Source organism: Heliangelus exortis, chromosome 6 (genome assembly GCF_036169615.1).
Source record: "Heliangelus exortis chromosome 6, bHelExo1.hap1, whole genome shotgun sequence".
In the NCBI taxonomy this organism is placed as follows: domain Eukaryota; kingdom Metazoa; phylum Chordata; class Aves; order Apodiformes; family Trochilidae; genus Heliangelus; species Heliangelus exortis.
The window spans coordinates 9,613,961-9,632,240 of record NC_092427.1 but is presented as its reverse complement, the minus strand read 5'-3'; the positions used below and the strand labels follow the sequence as shown (position 1 = coordinate 9,632,240).

Below are 18,280 nucleotides of genomic sequence, written 5' to 3'. Positions count from 1 at the left end.
AACCATACCGACACCTGCAGATTTTCCTAAGGCATTCACCAGACTTCTCAGGCCAAAAAGGGTCAGACAACAGTAAACAAATACTCTACCTAGATTCAAATGGTCCTTGCTTCTCAAGGGGCCGGACTTGTTTTCTTGTCACAGGCAGTTTTGTCAAGTCCACATATTTTGTCTCCCCGTTGCTGTAGGTGAACTCCAGCACGCTGTTCCACTCTCCTTGCACTCTGCACACCACTGTGTTTGTTGCATTCTGCTTCACTTCACCCGTGACTCTAGGAAAGCAGTGTTTATTTTTTTAAAAAAAGGTTGTGGCTGAACACACCTGAGGGTTCCTCCTTGCATAATTACTCAGCTTCATTCAGAATGAGTCTGCAAACTTGTCACCCTGCCTTGAAAAATGTTCGCTACTTGAAGTGCATTTGCATAGGTAAATTCAAAGAGCAAAGTGACTTTCACTCATTGCTCTTCATATTACTCAGGAAACTCCATTTTCTACTTGAGCTTAAACTTGCTGAAACCTTTTAACGGAACTGGAAATAAAAAAAAAAACCAAACCTAATACAGGCTTGTCCACATGTAACAAGCAGTTTATCTTTCTGCCTTGAAACATCAGATACATAGTTCTGACTTTAAAAAAAGAAAATTAAACTTTCTAGCAAGAACCTATCTCACTACCTGCTGCCTCTTTACCTCTCATCTTCACATCTAAATGTTCTCTCTATGTAGGTGGTCTCATTTTTATGTTGCTCACATAAGCAGCAGACACAAAAGACAGAAGCAAGGTAGAAAACCAGGAACTAGAACTGCTTTTCTTTCCTGTCTCCTACATAGAAACCTCTGCCAATAAAAAGACATTAAAAATGTCTTTCTAGTGTGCAATGTTTCATTCAAAGTGTTGCACAGACACTCAAGTATCACCATAATTACACACACTGATGCATATTTTTCTTCTCAATATCAAGAGGAAATTAACACTCTGAAATACAGCTTGTCTCCTAGGAGGAGGAAACAAAAAGGTCTGCACACTATGCAAACAAGACTTGAGACATTCTCACTTGCAAGCTGCTGCAGGATTCACAGAGCACACAGTGCAATTAAAATGCAGTTACCTGTACACACAAGCTTGCTACAACACAACACACCTCTCCCCTCAGCTCTCACACAAGGTACCTGTTACCTCTCCTTTCACACTTCCATCCCGTGCAGCTATTAACCCCTGCTCTGCTCATTTCCTGTGAACAACTGCATACAGAGGAGCAGAAAGCAGCTCTTCTGTGCTCCCACCTTGCCCACGCTGGCTATGTGGTGCCACACTCAGAGGAGGAAGGGACTGCAGAACATGGAGATGCCACTGCCCTCCTTCCACATGCACCAGTCACTTCCAGCAGTGTTTGCATCCACCTGTCCTCTCCTCAGCCAAGCATCAAAACAGAGAAATTAATTCCTCAGGCAACAAAACCAGCATGGCAAGCCCAGACCTTCCAGCACAGGGTTGCAGGGAATCCCCAGGGCAAGAGGGGAAAACTCACTGCTGGCTCAGAGCAGGAGGCAGCTGCCTGGGCTTCTGCAACATCCTCTTGTACATGCAGGAGGCAGCTGGAGCCACATTGTGGTCCAGCAGCTCAAACCTAATTTAACTTTGTTGAAAGATATTAAAAAAAAACGTGACAGGTAAGCACAGTTTTCTATGACCAAAATTTAAGATTTATTCTAGAAAACAGGCCAGAGATGGAAGAGCATGATCAATAATAGCACATTTACATCAAACTATTAAGCTGCTTCTTTGCACATGGAAGTTAACAAGTGCCAACAGTAACAGCTTCTGAAAACCACCAAAGGAGTAGGTGAGAAGCAAGCAGCCTTCATTTTGTGTTGTTTTTTCATCCTGTGACTTCTCTACCTCACCAAATTCATCTATTACACAACTGAATAAGTGGCACAGTGTGCCATTTATTACACAACCCTGTCCTCCCCTCAAGAGTTGTCTGAATCCACAGATGACAGGGACCAGCCCGTTAGGACTTGGCAGGTACATCTTGCCAAGTTTAAAAGCTTATTTTTTTTTTGGAAGTGCTGTGTGGTTAAAATACAATAACTGACACCCAGTATTTTAATATCCGTCACCAAATTATTGTCTCTGTTCAGCTTAAAGTGACCAAGGTTGGATCACTCACTATTTTAAGGTGCAGCACTGAGCTGCTACATTTAACTCTCACTGCAGCCCATATGTTGTTGCATTGCTCCGTGACACACAAATCCCAGCATCACAGACCACATTTACCTGAACTAATACGAGTGATAAAAATCTGCCAGCATTTATTGGTAAGCTTGGTATGACTGACACATGCCTAGCTGCTCGTTATCATCATCCTCTATTTCATCAAGCTAAAGAGGTACAGGACCAAGAAGCCAATGTCCAGCTGAGATCTAACAACAAGGGTCACTCATGTACAAAACGAAAAAAAATCTATAACATTGCCATAGCAACTCATTTGCGCTCTGTGTAACCATGACAACACTGCTGCTTCCCCATCAAGAGATTTTTTTGGCACTGTCCAATCATCACCATGTCAAATACTCAATAGCTACAGTACCTCAAACAGATCTCTTTAAAAAAGCCTCTTTAAAAAGCCTCTACATCTGTGACTAATTTCAGAGACAAACAACAAAACATTAAATCACTGAAGTTGCATCCTACCACTTAAAAAAAGGAGCTATTGCAAGGTGGAAAACAGACTGTAAGCAATGGGAACAAGAATCCCAAGTGATGCATCCCTTTACAATTGTGTCAAGTGAAACAGAGCTACATGTAAGCTTCAGTTCTCCAGACAGCAATGTGACAGGGGTGCTATATTTGCAAGTTAATGTATGGGAACTTATGGGGTAAAGCACTTCAAGATGGAGGGTTTGATGGGGTATTCTTTTTTTTTTTTTTTTAAATGAAAAAAAAAAAAAGATGGCCTTACTCTACTGTTTCAGGAAAAGTCACTTAAGACTTGATTTTATGCAATCTGTGAGAGCAAACCACATTTAAGTTCTGATGTTTTAGGCTGTTACACATTTCATTATTGTCTCATAGATTTAATCTAAGAAAGGCTTAAACAAGCACAGTCCAGTAAATGAGAGCAAAATGCCCTGGAATCAGATATGCTTCATTTATCTATTAATGTTCTCTTTCCTTAATTTTCTCTGTATTAGCACAGGGCTAATCTGCAGCAGTCTTACTATAAAAGCTTCTGCACCAAGTCTGCAGATGTTTCCTAGGATCTGCTAGAAGTAACCCCAAGCAAACTTTCTCTGAATCTGACTTGAAGTTTTTAGCCACACATACACATGAAAAATTATCACTACTTCTGCCTTTAAAACAGGTATTTTTACGTAGATATTTTCCAGGTGCTTAAACTTGATAGTTTTTTGTTTCTTACACAGAAATCCTAAGACCAATACATAAACAAAGAATATTTACTAGTGCTCTCAGTGCTCCCTACAGTGCAAGTACAATGCAAGTTGCAAACAAGCAATCCTTTAAGACAGCAAGACCAACCTCATTTCAAAGAGCAAACTGCAAAAAGGAAACATTAACCAATTTCTAACAGAAACAAGAAAGCCAGGAATAAAAGCCAGGAGCTCTGAGTTCCTGGCAGTTTGAACCCAGAGTCAGACAGACACAGAATTTCCTTACTTAATTTCCTTACTTTAAAGGCAACCTGATTTTTCCTTGAGGATCACAAGATACAGTTATTTAGCTATAATACTGTTTAATAGCACAGTGATGTACCTACAAGTGTTTATGGACAGGAAAAACTTCTCAGAATATCAAACGAGGATTACTCCAGCACACAGAACAGGGGAGTTACACAGCTACTATAATTCTCGTGGAGATTGCATTGAAAAAGAGAAACAAGTGTTCTCACCGATGGAGTTTGCCACCGTAGAAGGGCTTGGTGTGAAAGTTAATACTTGCAGAATACCCAGTTTTCACACAGTTAATGTTGACTTTTCCTCCCAGTTCTACCCAGGGAACAGTTAAAATTGACCGAGCGTATGCACAGGGCAGAGAGAACGTGTATTCTTCCCCATGTTCCAAGAGACTTAAGAGACCTGTGTGGAAAAAAAAAAAAAAAAAATATTCCTAAATCAGCATCATTTTGGAAAAGACCAAACAAATTACTGAAACATATCCAGTAGTACACCTGACTGCTTTTCCTCATAGCCCCTCACACCAAAAATGACAAAAATGATCTTTGTTACAGACTATAGGTGTGCATATTTTCCTGAGAATACTAACCTGAGTCACAGGCATTTATGGTTCCTTTGGGAAAAGACATTCATCCTGATAACATTGCCCCAGAAAGTACAAAACTATGCTGGGCAACATATTTTTCAGCAGCATGTAAAAGGTCTGGTCACTTTCTTATTGATGGTTCTGAAGCACAACAACATATGCTGCCAAAAGCAAATAATGAATGAATATCCTGAACTGCAGATCCTGAGAAGAACCAATATTGCTGTTCTGTTTGCTCTGTAATGCATCCTCTAACACCTATCTGAAGGTAGCAGAGAATCCTCCTTACTGCACCTTGCTGCCAAGATAAATCCAACCCTTCCCTGACAGTAGCTTTTGCAATAAGGTCAAGAAACTCATAAAAACTAGAATTTGGGTTTTAAGATGTGTTTGATTCCTATTAAAAAGAAAAGGGAAACTAAAAAGCCCAACACAAGATCTACCTCTTGCCATTTTAAGAGCAGAGTATTACAACTGAGTGGTGCCTGCATCTTATCATCACTGCGCATCTGATGTTACTTTTCAGAAATTCTCAGATTTTTCATACTCATGACAAGATTTGATAAATGGGGAGCTATTAACTTCAGAAACTACCTGGTATAGGCAAAGCACCAAGATGAGCCTTCCACATCCCTTGCCAAATACACAGTTGACGTGCAAGTGCCTGGCACTGCCCAGGTGCTGAGCAATATCCACAGGGGACACAGAAGGGGAGATGCTGCCTCATCTCTTGACTCATCTAGACTAGTTCCAAGGGAAAATGACAGCTTAAGGGTAGCTAACCTCCTCTGTCCCTAAAGGATCCAATTTCCCTAGCTGAAAGAAAATTAAAACTAACCTATTACGATACATAAGAGCAACACATGCAAATGCAACAACACTTCTATTCAGTAAATGTCTGATGCAATTTAATTTGTCTGATGCTTTAGAAACATTCACAAATATCAGTTTATATTACAGAACTGCCTTTTGGTTTTGAAGTAAAAATCTTATTTCCAAATATAATGCTGATTTTTGGCAAAGCGTGAGCCTATGTAGTTTTTTTCACATATGAAAGCTTGCTGTTTATTATGAGGAGTTTTAGTATCTTCTGTATGTTATAAACAATAAAAATGAAGTAAGAAATCACCAAATACAGTAAGGCTTGCAGATCACAAAGATTAGAGGAAAAATTAAAAATGACATTAAAAAAAATTCTGAAAACACACAACATTGGCTGATATATCTGCAAGCTTTTTTTTTTTTTTTTTTTTTTTTTTTTTAAGTCTTTGGACAAAAGCAACTGACCAGTATCCACCTGTGATTCTGTATTTCTCCCAGATGCATAAAATATCAGATTTCTTCCTAAACATATAGTTTAATAACTTTATAAAATTAAGGAGAGAAGTGACACTTACCCTCACCAACCATTGTCACTCCTATTGACATCCCTAAGAATTTACTTTTTGTCCAGACGTGGGCATTGACACACATCTTTCTCTCTACACATTCAGCATAAAACCCTGAGACAGGAGGATGGTGGGACACTTGCTCGGCTACAAATTTTACTGTATAGTAGTCCAGCTCTGTTTGGCCTTCCACTTCTTTCGACAGAATTACTTGCTCTGATGGGGAGTGAGCAGAGGAGTTACTGCCAGCATCAGTGGCTACTTCGCTCTTTGGTATCCTCCAGGAGCAGTGAAATGTTTCCCCGATGATGGGGTTGTATGGTTTCTTTGCAATAGCTCCTTTGCGACCCTCATGAAAGGAAGTGAGGTAATACTCAACAAATCTGATCATCCTCTCCTCGGGGGTTGTGCCATTTGTGATTGCAATGAAGAGATCTGGGTGGGACATGAAGTCCGCATACATCTCCAGCAACGAGCGCTTCTCTAGAATAAAAGTGGGAAGAACCACCTGCAACAAAAGAGAACCCAGAAAGTTCTAGTAAGTAAACTGAAGAGACAGGCATTTTTATAAGTGAAGCTCTCAGATGAGGGATTCTGTCCTGTTTTGGACGCCACAATCTTCAGACTGAACCTTCTTGTGACAAAATACAGTGATCAGAGGTCCCAGAAAAGCAACTGACAAGGAGGAAAAGCCCAGTAAGTACTACTAGGACTAGAGAGGCTGAAAGGGACTGAACATCCATAAAGAAAACAAACCATGGAAGAGCAGCAAAGAGGTAACATGTTCCATATGTCCAAAGGAGAAAACCAGCAGGACAGAGCTCAAAGTATTGCAAGGGAGTTTCAGAGGAGAGGTTATGAAAGGTTTTGTCTAATGGAGAGAAAAGCAAGCAGAGTCTCTCTCATCACAGCAACGAGGACAAGCATCCATGAGAAATAGAAGTGGAGGTTGATCCTGTACCTCTGAGCAGAGGACCTCATGCTTTCCCAGTTACATTCACCACTATAAAACACAGCAGTGCTGTCCTAACCTAGGCCAAGAGCAGCACTTGCTGTACAGTAACAGGCTGTGAGCATCACCAGTCTTTTTCTTCCTTGCAGTGGCAACAAACTCCACATAACTAACTGCTGTAAAGACCAATTGGTGTCTCAACCACGAGATCATAGAATGGCTCAGGCTGGAGAAGACCTTCAAGATCACCAAGTCCAACCTCATCCTAGCCCTATTACCCTATTTATGATGACCCACAACTAAACCATGTCTCCATGTCCCCAGATAAAGAGAGTCCACTTAAGTCATCTGCACTCAAAGAGGTAGAGTACAGACAGATACAGCTTTTAACAGATACACAAGTCAGGCTGAATACACTTGCAACACCAACCTGAAATACCAAAGTTGCTTTTAATTTTGGTACCCTGATACTGAAATTAAATGTGATTCTAACAACTTCATTACCTGTTTTCAATTCAGGCTTGTCACATTTCAACTCTTTGCCTGCTCTGAACTAAAGACAACTCTACAGCCAAAGGCCACACCTGGGAGACTGCTGTATCAAATCGTCAAGTCTAAGAGAAAGAGACAGATAAAATCCAACCTTCAATATAAATTAAATAAGGACCTAATTCCTGGTTAAGCAGCAGGGCCTGTTCATACTATTTCTCTCCCCCCCCCCTCAAACTGTGAAATCTAAGCTCCACAATACAAGTGTTTCTAGTGGCCAAGTAGCTAGTGCTCAAAAATAAGGTTTGAAAAAAAATATTGATATAATTCCAAGAGAGTTCTTTCCTCATTCCATGCCACCATAAAATGGATTTTTTCTTTATAAGTGTCTACTGTTTAGGGTAAAAAGCCTCTGCACAAGTGAACTGAACATAAGTTGGTAGCAGGCTTATTTTCTCAGATTTGCCACCCAAGATATCTAGTAGCAACTGGGCGTTAATATCTCAAAGCTGCTTGCTTTTGAGGTCTGCACTCCAGTGTAAATTTTGTTCCTGCTTGTTATAGCTAAGAGCAAACAGAGAAATGAGAATAGGACAGAGAGGGGTAAACTGCCACCTAAGGATAGATAATGGGGAACAGAAGGAAAACTTCTTAGAAGCAGCATGAATACATTGAAGAGTTATAAGAGTTGCCTGTGAAAGCATTATGAAATGAGAAAAAAGATCATGAAAGGAAAGCAGAAAGATAAAAATATAAGAAGGCTGTAGAAAAGGGCATGGAAATTATAAAATACAAGAACAAAAAAACCCCAAGCCATTATAGGAAAGTCAACAAAAACACAGTACAGATGTAACAGAGAACGGAACAGAAAAGACATGGCCAGTTGCATTAAATAAAATCAACTCCCCCCCATCATGTTTCACTCAAAAACCTGCCTCAAACTGGGACACCAAATCTTTGGACCTGAAGTTGCTACAGGCCACAATTTTATATTAAATTCAATATTGTTCAATACAGAAGTTTAAAACTGCACTTCACTTTTACTGTAGTCAGTCTTCATGCTCCATTTACTTACTCTTGTTAAGTCCATGCCAAGTTTCAGCTGAGACAAGAGATGCAAGATAACGCTGCGCTGCTCTTCCACTGCTCCAAGATCATCTTCTTTATCATCACAAATATCCTCCACCTCCTCATCTGGATTTATTTCTTCAGGTTCCTGCAGTAAGAACCAAACACATCAGCCCAAGATGGCACTCGCCAGACAGTAGCAAAAAAGGACTTTATATTGTATTTAACTCTCCATGTATGAAGAAAGAAAAAAAAAAAAAGGGTAATCCTTCCCTTGCAGGAAGCTACACAACAGAATTTACCCCAAGATAAACAACAGCTGAAGAATTTAAAGGAGCATTATGATAACCCAGAGTAGATTGAATTTAGAGGATTCAGGCTAAGATTTCTCACCCCCCTCAACAGGTCAGAAGTGGGGAAGAAAAAAAGCTTAGAAGTAGATATGACCTGTTTTCCTGTCAGTTTTGTGAGATAATGCAAGCATCTAACACAAAAATACAATCACAGAATGTGTTGGGTTGGAAAGAACTTTTAAAGGTCATCTAGTCCAACCCCCCTGCAGTGAGCAGGGACATCTTTAACTAGATCAGGTTGCTCAGAGCCTCATGAAGCCTGACCTTGAATGTCTCCAGGGACAGGGCCCCCACTACCTCTCTGGAAACCTATCCCAGTGTTTCACACCCCTTCTGCCTAACACCTAATCTAAATCTACCCTGCTACAGTTTAAGACTATTGCCCCTTGTACTACACACCCTTGTAACCAGTCCCCAGCTTTCTTGCAGGTGCCCTTCAGACTCTCCAAGGCTGCTATAACATCTCTACAGAAATAGCAAAGCAAATGCTAGCAGAAATTCCAACCACCTCAAAACCACCCCTCCACCTCCACACTACTTCATTCTTTCCAGTGTTGTCTTCATTACTCCAAAGGCTGTACCACAGAGGAGTTCCTTGCTTACAGCCATGACAGATGACAAGCAAGGCTTGACAGGGCAGTCCTCACAAGCATTAGCATTGTTGCTACTAGTACCAACACGTAACAGTAAAGGAAAAAGAAAAGTAACCTGGAGCAGTTTTACAAAAACCCCACATATACACACACCAGTTGTCTGGTAGTAGAACTAGAGCACCCAGACAGACAAGCAGAAACTACATGAGCACCATTTTAACAACCACCCTCCCACAAACAGAAGGTTGAACACTTCAGGCAGAAGGGATGGTGGCATTTCCAAGGCTCTGAGCAGAATTCTCCCAGGGCAAACAGCTGAAGAGGGGCAGATGCAGAGGGGAGAGGCACTGGGTGCCACAGAAGGGCAGCAAGGTATGTCTGCCCAAGCAAAGCCCTTTGTCCTGGAGGAGCTGCCCTAGCTTGAGGGCAATTTGTGAACACACAACCACCAAAACACCAGGGGGCAAACCCTCACACAGAGCTCAAACCCTGATGAAACTGTAGTATCACGTAGGTGACTCCAAGGATGCTAGAAGGTTCTGCTATCATAAGTAAAGGGAGCTGAAAATACCTAAGGGGAGTGATAAGACAAGTCACATCCCAAATACAGGCAGTGATATACAGTAAGGACTTGAAAAGTAACTCACACGTTTACTAGAAAGAGGAAAAAATTTAGGAGATTTATTCGAAAGCTCATAGTGTGTTTCATTTTTTCTTTAACTTACTAGCAACTACTCAGAGCTATTAAAAAATCTATAAGCTATAGCAACTATAAAAAGTCATCTTTTGTTTCAATTTTGCTGTAAGACAGTGCAGTGTTGTCACAGAGCCATACAACAGCACATTACCTTTTCACAATGATATAGTATCATCCAAACTGTGTGAAATTAACTAGTCTAAAAAGAATGTAATTATGATTTTCTAGCTTATTTGGGAAAACACGTTCTTTATCATAATCCCTGCTGCTTTTTACTTCAGTATTTAGCACTTCAAATCAATGTTGACAGTTATAATGGTACAGACTGTAGTTGCATTTCAAATACATTAAGCCATCTAGAAGTCAAGTGACAAGAGTTGCTCAGATTAAGAAAAACAAACACAGCAAGAGCTGAAAAAGAATGACAGAGAGATTTAATAGCTAAAGAACAGCAATTTTGTCTTTCATCTAGATAGTTCTTTCGGGGTCTATTTCAAGAGAAACCAGTCAGGTTTTTTTGCACTGGAATTTGCAAAAATGCAAGGGAATGAATGCTGCCTGTTTCAACACCTTCCATTATCAGCCCAACTGAATCTCTCCACTTGACAGCTAGTTACAGAAAACAGCAAAAATTAGTGAAAAAGCCATTAGAAAGTTTCATTTACTGCAACCGCACTCACTCTTCCTCCAACACAGCTCATCAAAAACTGTGATAAGAATTGTCATGAAATCATTTTCACATGATACAACTGGAACATTTACAGATAATTCCACAAAGTAATTCCCCACAGAAACGGGATGTTCACATTACCTTACCCTTGTTAGCTGGCAGGGCTCTGCAATGGACTGCTCTTCTCTGACAGATGCTGGCTTGTTTATCTCTGCTGGGAAATTCTGAGCTGCTCCATTTTTGAAGTGGTTTGCCAGAGATGCCTTCGGTTCCAACCAACTGATCGTCGTTCCTGAAGCAAAAGAAAGTTTACGCTGTAACTTGCTCATCCTCTGGAAGGTTGGTAAACAGCAGTTTTCCCCAAAGAGCTATTTTTTTTAAGGAATAAGCTGAAAGCTGCCAATTCCTTCTGCAGCCAATCCCTTCACCAGCCACGAAACAAAGGTGGTGCAATGAGACACCACCTTCAGTGATCATTAGCACAAGCCCTGCGATTGGTGAGCTGTAATACATGCAACTTGGACTGGAGAAACTAGTTGGTGTCATGAAAGGTGTAATCAGACACTACAGGAAGAACACAGGAATGTTAAGTAACCCTTAGAATTTTCTTTAACTGGTACCAAAAAAAAAAAAAAAAAAAAAAAGAAAAAGACCCCCACTTACCAGGTTCCCAAACCCTGCTTAGTTTTACACTAAAAAGACCCAAAGCAGGAAAAGTTCTGTTGCCAGTGTTTTTTCTGGAGAGGGTACTTGTCTTTTTGCTGCTGTGGAGAAGGCAAGCACACACTGCTGAATTAATAATAGTTGTCCAAAAGAAAATGCTGCAGGGCTTGGAAAGCTATTACCCACTCAATGATTCCAGCATCTCTAGTTACTCCCAGCTAATTTATCAGAACAGATCAGGTTCCTCATTAATAATACAAATGTTCCATTCTTTTTCAGAGGATAATAAATGTACAGGTGACTCCAATCAGTTTTTACTGAAGAATCCACAAACTGACAAACCATCTTGGCTGGGTTGCAAACACAAAATATTAGGAAGCCTGAATTTCTGCCACCACACAGCAGCTTAGGAACCTGTACCAAGGTGGCTCTTGTACCTTCCTGTATGCTACACAACCTTTACTTCCAGACCTGTACTAACTAGAATTAGGTCACATCCTCAACCACAACAGGCAGAATAAGCTTAATTCAGATATACAGCAGCATTTCCACCAGGAAAAGAGTCAAGCTTTACTAATGGGACAAGACAACTTACTCCACAGCAAAATAGTTTATTTTCATCAAGTCTACTACTTGCTAATCCATTACACAATAAGAAACAAGAATCCCTCAACAGTTTAAGCTATTTAAATAGCAGTTTCAGAGAAGTCAAAAAATAAGATGCTCAGAATGTCACTGTCACACTCACTTTTTTGGAAAGCTTTTACTCATCTTTAAAACCTCCTTATCATACCTACTTTCTTAGCTGTAACTTTCAACACAGTAATCTCTAATTGCATATTCTAGGCCATATTTAATCAACACTCACTGCCTCCAGATCAGCTTGAGTTTAACAAGTAGCTTCCCTTATATACTCCCTGCTGGCTACTTCTAAAGTAACCTTATTTATTAACTTCTGTTTAATTTTTGCTGTTAAATTCTAGTTGTTGGTTTTTTTTTTTAAATGATCTGAACTACCAGTTGTGTTTTAATCTTTGAGAATGGACAGGGCACTACCTTAATACTTCTCTTCCACTGGAATAATTTTATTTTGCTGTTGAGTATTCTGGGTAGGCACAAGGTATTCTCTTTACTTATTATGTTTCCCTCCTCTAAAAGACTTCACATTTTTTAAGCTGTGGGCAGCACTTCCCTTCTGCTACAACATAGACCTCTTAGAATCTATAGCCTTCACTTGCAACATTTTTCTCCATGAGTCACAAATTGTTGTTGCAATTCACTTTTATGATAATGAAGTACTTTTAAAAATCCAGTAAATTTCAGGACTTTTGACTTGAATTTAGGGAAAGTTAATAGCTGCAACTTTTCTGTTCCTCTTTGATTTATGGTACACCTTGATGCAGCTGGGGCAGCACTTTAATTCTTCTGTTTAGTTGTTTTTTTTCTGAACAATTTATAGCAAATAGGCATTCTTACATAACTTCTGTTGCTTTTAAGCCTGACAAGCACTTGCCTAACACATTCTTAGCAGTCAAGTACCATTTTAACAGACCCCAAAATACTGTTTAATACTTTTCCCCCCATGTTTAAATTTATGCTCTGTTAGACAAGTCTCCATCATCACTTTTTGATACATCTGACTCAAATATAGCTGAGGTGTGGCTGACTTGCCTTTATGATGCTAGGAATATCAAATAGAACTTGTATATCTCCAATTAGATTGAACAGTCTGTATTCAAGATTTTTTCCTACACAATTTTATGTTTTCCTAGACTTAGATACAGAAATGCCTCCTGCAGCATTTGAACTAAGACACAACCCTTTTCTTTTCTGGATGAACTCCTGAAGCCTACCAAAAAGACTCCACCAGTTGAACCAGCAGGCTAAGGATCCCTCCTGAAGGGAAGGCACTGAGCTAAAAAACAACTTAAACTTTTTTTCTGAGCAATCCTTGAACGGAACAAATGTATCATGGTGTCTCTAGAAAGGCCAAAACAATGGGAGAGTGGAAGGCTGCAGAAAGACAAACACATGCTTTTAATGCTCTGATTTTAACTCTGACCCTAGTAATGCATCATCCAATCTGCTCCTCCTCCCACCTCCACCCTTCTCTCTATAATATTACCAGAAATGCAAGATTTGGACATCTTCAAGCAAGGTTTTGGATTTGGCTATTAAGAAGCAGATACTAACTGAATAGCAGCCAGAGGAACTGAGCTTTTCCCTGCATAGTTTAGAAGTATTAACCCAAGAAAAACACTCCTTAAAACAAAGCACTGTCTGGAGTTGTAACAGTGGTGCCAACTGGGCTCTACCTGTTTCCCCAGATACAGTAATGGGTCAAAAAAATCCCAACACCTTAGTTGTGCACATACAAAATGCCAGTACAAAAGGACTTCTGGTGTGCATCTCCCACAGTTACACAGGGATAGGGAGAGTTCTTCAGTGCAAGTAACTTTGGACAAAAGATTTGGAGAGGTACCATTCAGTTTTTCGTTTTTAAAATAAAATTTTGAACTGAAAAACATCAAAATGTTAATTTATCCTACTCACATACTCTCTTTTTATACCTCTAGTGATTTAAAAATCCCAAATTATTTTCATAGAGTTTTAATACTTCCATACAACAACTTTTTTCATTGTAGAAGCTATGCTAACTACAGCACTGAAATAATATGCACTGGCAAAACAAATGCCACAACTATAATAGGAATATAGAAAAAATAAGGTCTGAGACAAACTTATGACTGTACTTTGCTACATACTTAACATATCTACCTTGTTGTAAAAGAAAAGCATTTAAGAATCCTCAAAAGTTTTTTGCTCGAAGAGCCACAAAGTAAACACACAGGGGAAAAAAATAGAAAAAATAAATCCCAGTAAGAAGCAAAAGATCTACAAACAGGAAATCTCATGTCCAGTTCCATACAATGCACACAATTTAGGGGGAGTGAGCCTGGTCAGCCCCTACTTGCATGGAAGCAATCAGTTATATAGACATAGCAATGGGTTTGTCTGATGTCTGTGAATGCATGATATTCCACAACTATCAGCAGTGGGGTCTGGCATTTGTGGGGAAGGGATTTGTTTGGTTTTTTGGGGCTGGTTGTTTATGCAGAGAGGGTTGGTTTTGTTGGCTTTTTTTCAGGGCTGTTTATTTTTTGTTGGTTTTTTTTTTTACCTTTAAAACAATTTGCATTTGCTTACAAGCCTGTCCTGCCCTCAGAAGGAATGCAACATTCAGCCCATGTTTCAGACTAGGATGTTAACTCAAAATAAGAATAGTGACAAAAAAAAGTATTAATAATAACCTGTGCAGATGTAGAGCTCTGTATTATAATGCTTAACAAGAAATAAAAGCTACACAGATGTAAACACTTATAATTGGTATTTAGTGTGTAAAAAAAAAAAGAAAAGCATGACATCTGACAGACCTGAACTGCACACCACATATCATAGAATCTGCAGTCCCATAAAAGTTCCCTTCCAGTATCAGTGTTCCTGAGCAGCCATTACCTCCCAAAGGCAGCCTTTCTGTTGTGAAGCCTTTTGTACTTTCTATTGTGAGAGGTTCCCAATGATTAAATATTACATTTATACAACTGCTGCCAGAGACATAAAATGAAGAAAACAATAAATAAATAAATAAAAGCAATATAAACAAGTTCTACCAACACCAGTAAGTCTGACTCTAGAGAAAATCCCAAATAACCAGGCACCCAGCAGTTTTTCCTACCCATGTGAACCTGGATTTACTACAAGTATTTCTGCAAGAAGGAAAGGATTTTTATTTGTTAAAGGGTTCTGCTCTTTGTGAGTATCTATACCCACCTGCTGGTAAGGACCCCTTTTGCTGAGAAGCATGCTGTAACTGGAGAATATGGAAACAGTCATTTAAGCAGTTCATGGTTGCCATGGAAGTTGCTTTCAGCATTAACAGGTCTTGATCCAAGGATGTAAGGTGACCGGAGGCGGGAAGGCATTCTATGCTCCTGATCAAGTCTCTCTGTTGGCCCTCAGCCTGAGACATCATCTGTCAAACAAAACAGGCATTTATCAGGTGATGGAAGTGAGTCCTGTGGTACACATTTAGCTGTGCACACAGACCATCAGATTTTTACAATGCTAATAAAGCTAAAAGGTAAAAGATTCTGTACAGTTAACCATACTTTTCTTTCTTTCTTGAGGCAGCTATTAAAGAGTCATTGCATGCATGATGAAGTTCCCAGAGCAATACATGGCACCTTACTAACAAGCAAAAGAGTATCAAAGTGACTTCAAAAAGATTAAAAAAAAAAAGCAAAGAGGAATTTTGCCATCATACTCACTGCAGTAAATATCACTTTCATGTGTGCATAATACAAACAGGGAAAAAACACCCCACACACTCTTATGTGAGGAGTAATTCAGCTCTGCAGAGCCTGGAATAGGATCTATGAGGTACTGTCCATGGGTACCAAGATCCTCTCATTCCTTACAAGAAGAGATCTAGCACTATAGGAAATATATAGTTTATATATAAAAATATATAGCTTAGTTCAGCTTAAACCATGGAGGATTCTCATTTATTATCTGCACTGCTGCCACACTTACAGTTTACTTGGTGGAGAGGGAAGAAAAAGCAGCAGGATTTTTCCCATGCACTCTCTGTTCAAATCAGCTTTTGTGGCTTCATTGCCCACAAGAGGGACAGGGACAAAGCACACCAGACACCAAGCAGAATGCAAACCCAAAAGCAAAATATTGTCTGACTTTGAAGCACGGGGATGAAGGCAAACTTCTAACAACCTTCCACTATCTGAAAGGGGCCTATAAGGGAATTGGGGTAGGGCTTTTCACATGGGCATGTAGTGAGAGAACAAGGGGAAATGGTTTAAAACTTGAAGAGGGGAGATCTAGGTTAGACTTTAGGAATAAATTCTTTAGTGTAAGAGTGGTGAGACACTGGCACAGGTTGCCCAAGGAAGTTGGGGCTGCCCCCTCTCTGGAAGTGTTCAAGGTCAGGTTGGATGGGGCCTTGAGCAACCTGGTCTGGTGGGAGGTGTCCCTGTCCATTCAGGGGGTTGGAACTGGATGATCTTTAAGGTCCCTTCCAACCCAAACCATTCTATTATTCTATTTACATCCCAGCAGTCCCTTTTCTGTGGAGGCATAAACAAAAGGCATTAATGTAACTGGATGGTGCTACTCTGCAACCATTATGTGTACTGGCAGTTAATTTAAATGTAAGAACAGATTGATTTAGCAGAGCAGAGTAATTTTAAGAATCTATGATGTATTCATGCATTTAACTGCTGAGTTTTTAAATTCAGCAATCCTAGTAATATTTTCCTATTTTTTTATCTAGGTACCTTAGCTTGTAATCCCTTCCAGAAACTGCTGTTAAGGTTTTATGCAATACATATATAGCCAATAAGTATTCATCCAAGTTCACAGTATGTGGCATTTGGAACATTTCAGGGTTGGGCTACATAGCTCACTATGGTGTGAATTTAAAGAATACTGGCTCTTTGGGAGTGGAGTTCACTGTGCTCAGTCAGCCTTGGTATGTCCCAAGAGTGACAGGGCAGAACATACTTTGAACAGTCCTAAATTTTTCCTGCTTATATACACAATTTCATATTAAAAAAAAAAAAAAAGAAAAAGAAAATAGTGGCAGGAGAGGAAAAAGCACTCTGATTAAAGACTATCAGAAGTACAGAGGCTATAGTTCTCACTTTGCAAGCACACACACACACCTGCATGTCACATTAGCTGCAAGTCAGCATAAACACCCTTTTAGATCTCCCATTTCACAAGGTATCCCAGTCAGCAGCATGACAGGTATTCAGCAAAGAAGATGTAGAAGGGAAAAGCACCAACAGAAGAACATGCTACAGTGCAATTCACAGGAAAATTAAAAAGATCGCCATGCAGCAGATCCTTTGAAAGAGAAGCTGTACTTTCCTGCAGCTTCTTAAACTGAATTTACAAGTATTCAAGATGTGTTATGCTCAAGTGTAACAGGCATGCACCTGGCCTTTTAAGTATTTAAACTCTATCTTTAACAAAAAAAAAAAAAAAAGCATTTTATCTTCTAAAAGAAAGGTAGCAAACAAACTAACACCATGTGAATTAGCATGCCAGAAAATGGAATTAGCCATCTTAAACATCAAGACCAATTTCTCCTTAGTCACAGGTAATGCAGCTACAGCTTAGTCCATTCTCCTATAGCTCAACACAGGAAGAATGTGGTTATCATAGTATCACAGTAAGGGATGCTACACTTCCTTAAGGACATGCCCCTGTCACCTGAAGTGCTAGGATGTGCAAAGAGAAGAGGAAAAATTCTACCTTAAGTATCAGGATATAATTGCAGAGTACAAAAGTCATAAAATACACACCACATACTTCTGCAATTAGCCAAGGCAAGCTATTTATCCTTACACTGTTATGCAATAGCAGCTTAGGACAGGCTATTGACAATATATCCAACTAAGACTAGCAGGTTTCCACACAACCCTATAAATAATAGGTCTTTCAAAAAATGCAAAATAATTATACAAACCTCTCTAACATCTATAAGATGATCTGGTTGCATACTAGGAACTCTTTTTCCAGATGGCAATCTGTGATGTCCAACACTGAAAAAGGAAACTGCACTTTGACTGGGTCTTCTTTGCACACCAGGAGAGCTGGCACTTCCTTGGGATGCAAGAGAGAAGCTGCGAGATTTCAGAGGAGGGTTGTTCTAGTGAATAAGCATATTGAAAAACATTTATAATTCATTCCTAATAATCACCAAATAGTTTGATTTAGAAGATACAGAAGAACAGTTTAATCCTTGATTTTTTTTTTAATAGACCAAAGGCAGATGACAGTGTCCTAGCAATGTATTAGTAGCAACTGCTAAAAAACATTTTGCAGTATCTGCTGACAGTTTCCCTGGTATGTAATTAGGAACAAATTGTGAAATGAGATTGATCAATATGTATCACGCTGACTGGAAAATTCACCCCTCATCTGCAGCTGTATGAGAAATTGCCTCCTAACAGATCCTGCAAGGATTGAGCTCGCATTGAAGAGAATAGGATTTTGTTAAGAATTATTCATTTAACTTCTCTTACAACAAAGCCAGCTGCT

The 18,280-nt window shown here is 39.6% G+C and overlaps 1 protein-coding gene across 6 annotated transcripts in view; it reads right to left on the bottom strand.

Annotated features, from left to right (window-relative positions):
- Positions 1-18,280, bottom strand: part of OSBPL11 (oxysterol binding protein like 11) — a 49,801-nt gene that overhangs the window by 3,784 nt on the left and 27,737 nt on the right. For 5 of the 6 annotated variants that reach the window (XM_071746581.1, XM_071746579.1, XM_071746580.1 and 2 more), the window contains 7 exons: positions 17,706-17,888; positions 14,990-15,191; positions 10,642-10,787; positions 8,190-8,330; positions 5,683-6,181; positions 3,915-4,101; positions 90-272 (listed from right to left, as the gene is read on the bottom strand). In XM_071746581.1, the coding sequence (XP_071602682.1) occupies positions 90-272; positions 3,915-4,101; positions 5,683-6,181; positions 8,190-8,330; positions 10,642-10,787; positions 14,990-15,191; positions 17,706-17,888 (1,541 nt within the window). The remainder of the gene's footprint in view (positions 1-89; positions 273-3,914; positions 4,102-5,682; positions 6,182-8,189; positions 8,331-10,641; positions 10,788-14,989; positions 15,192-17,705; positions 17,889-18,280) is intronic. The other variant, XM_071746583.1, reaches the window with a different exon arrangement.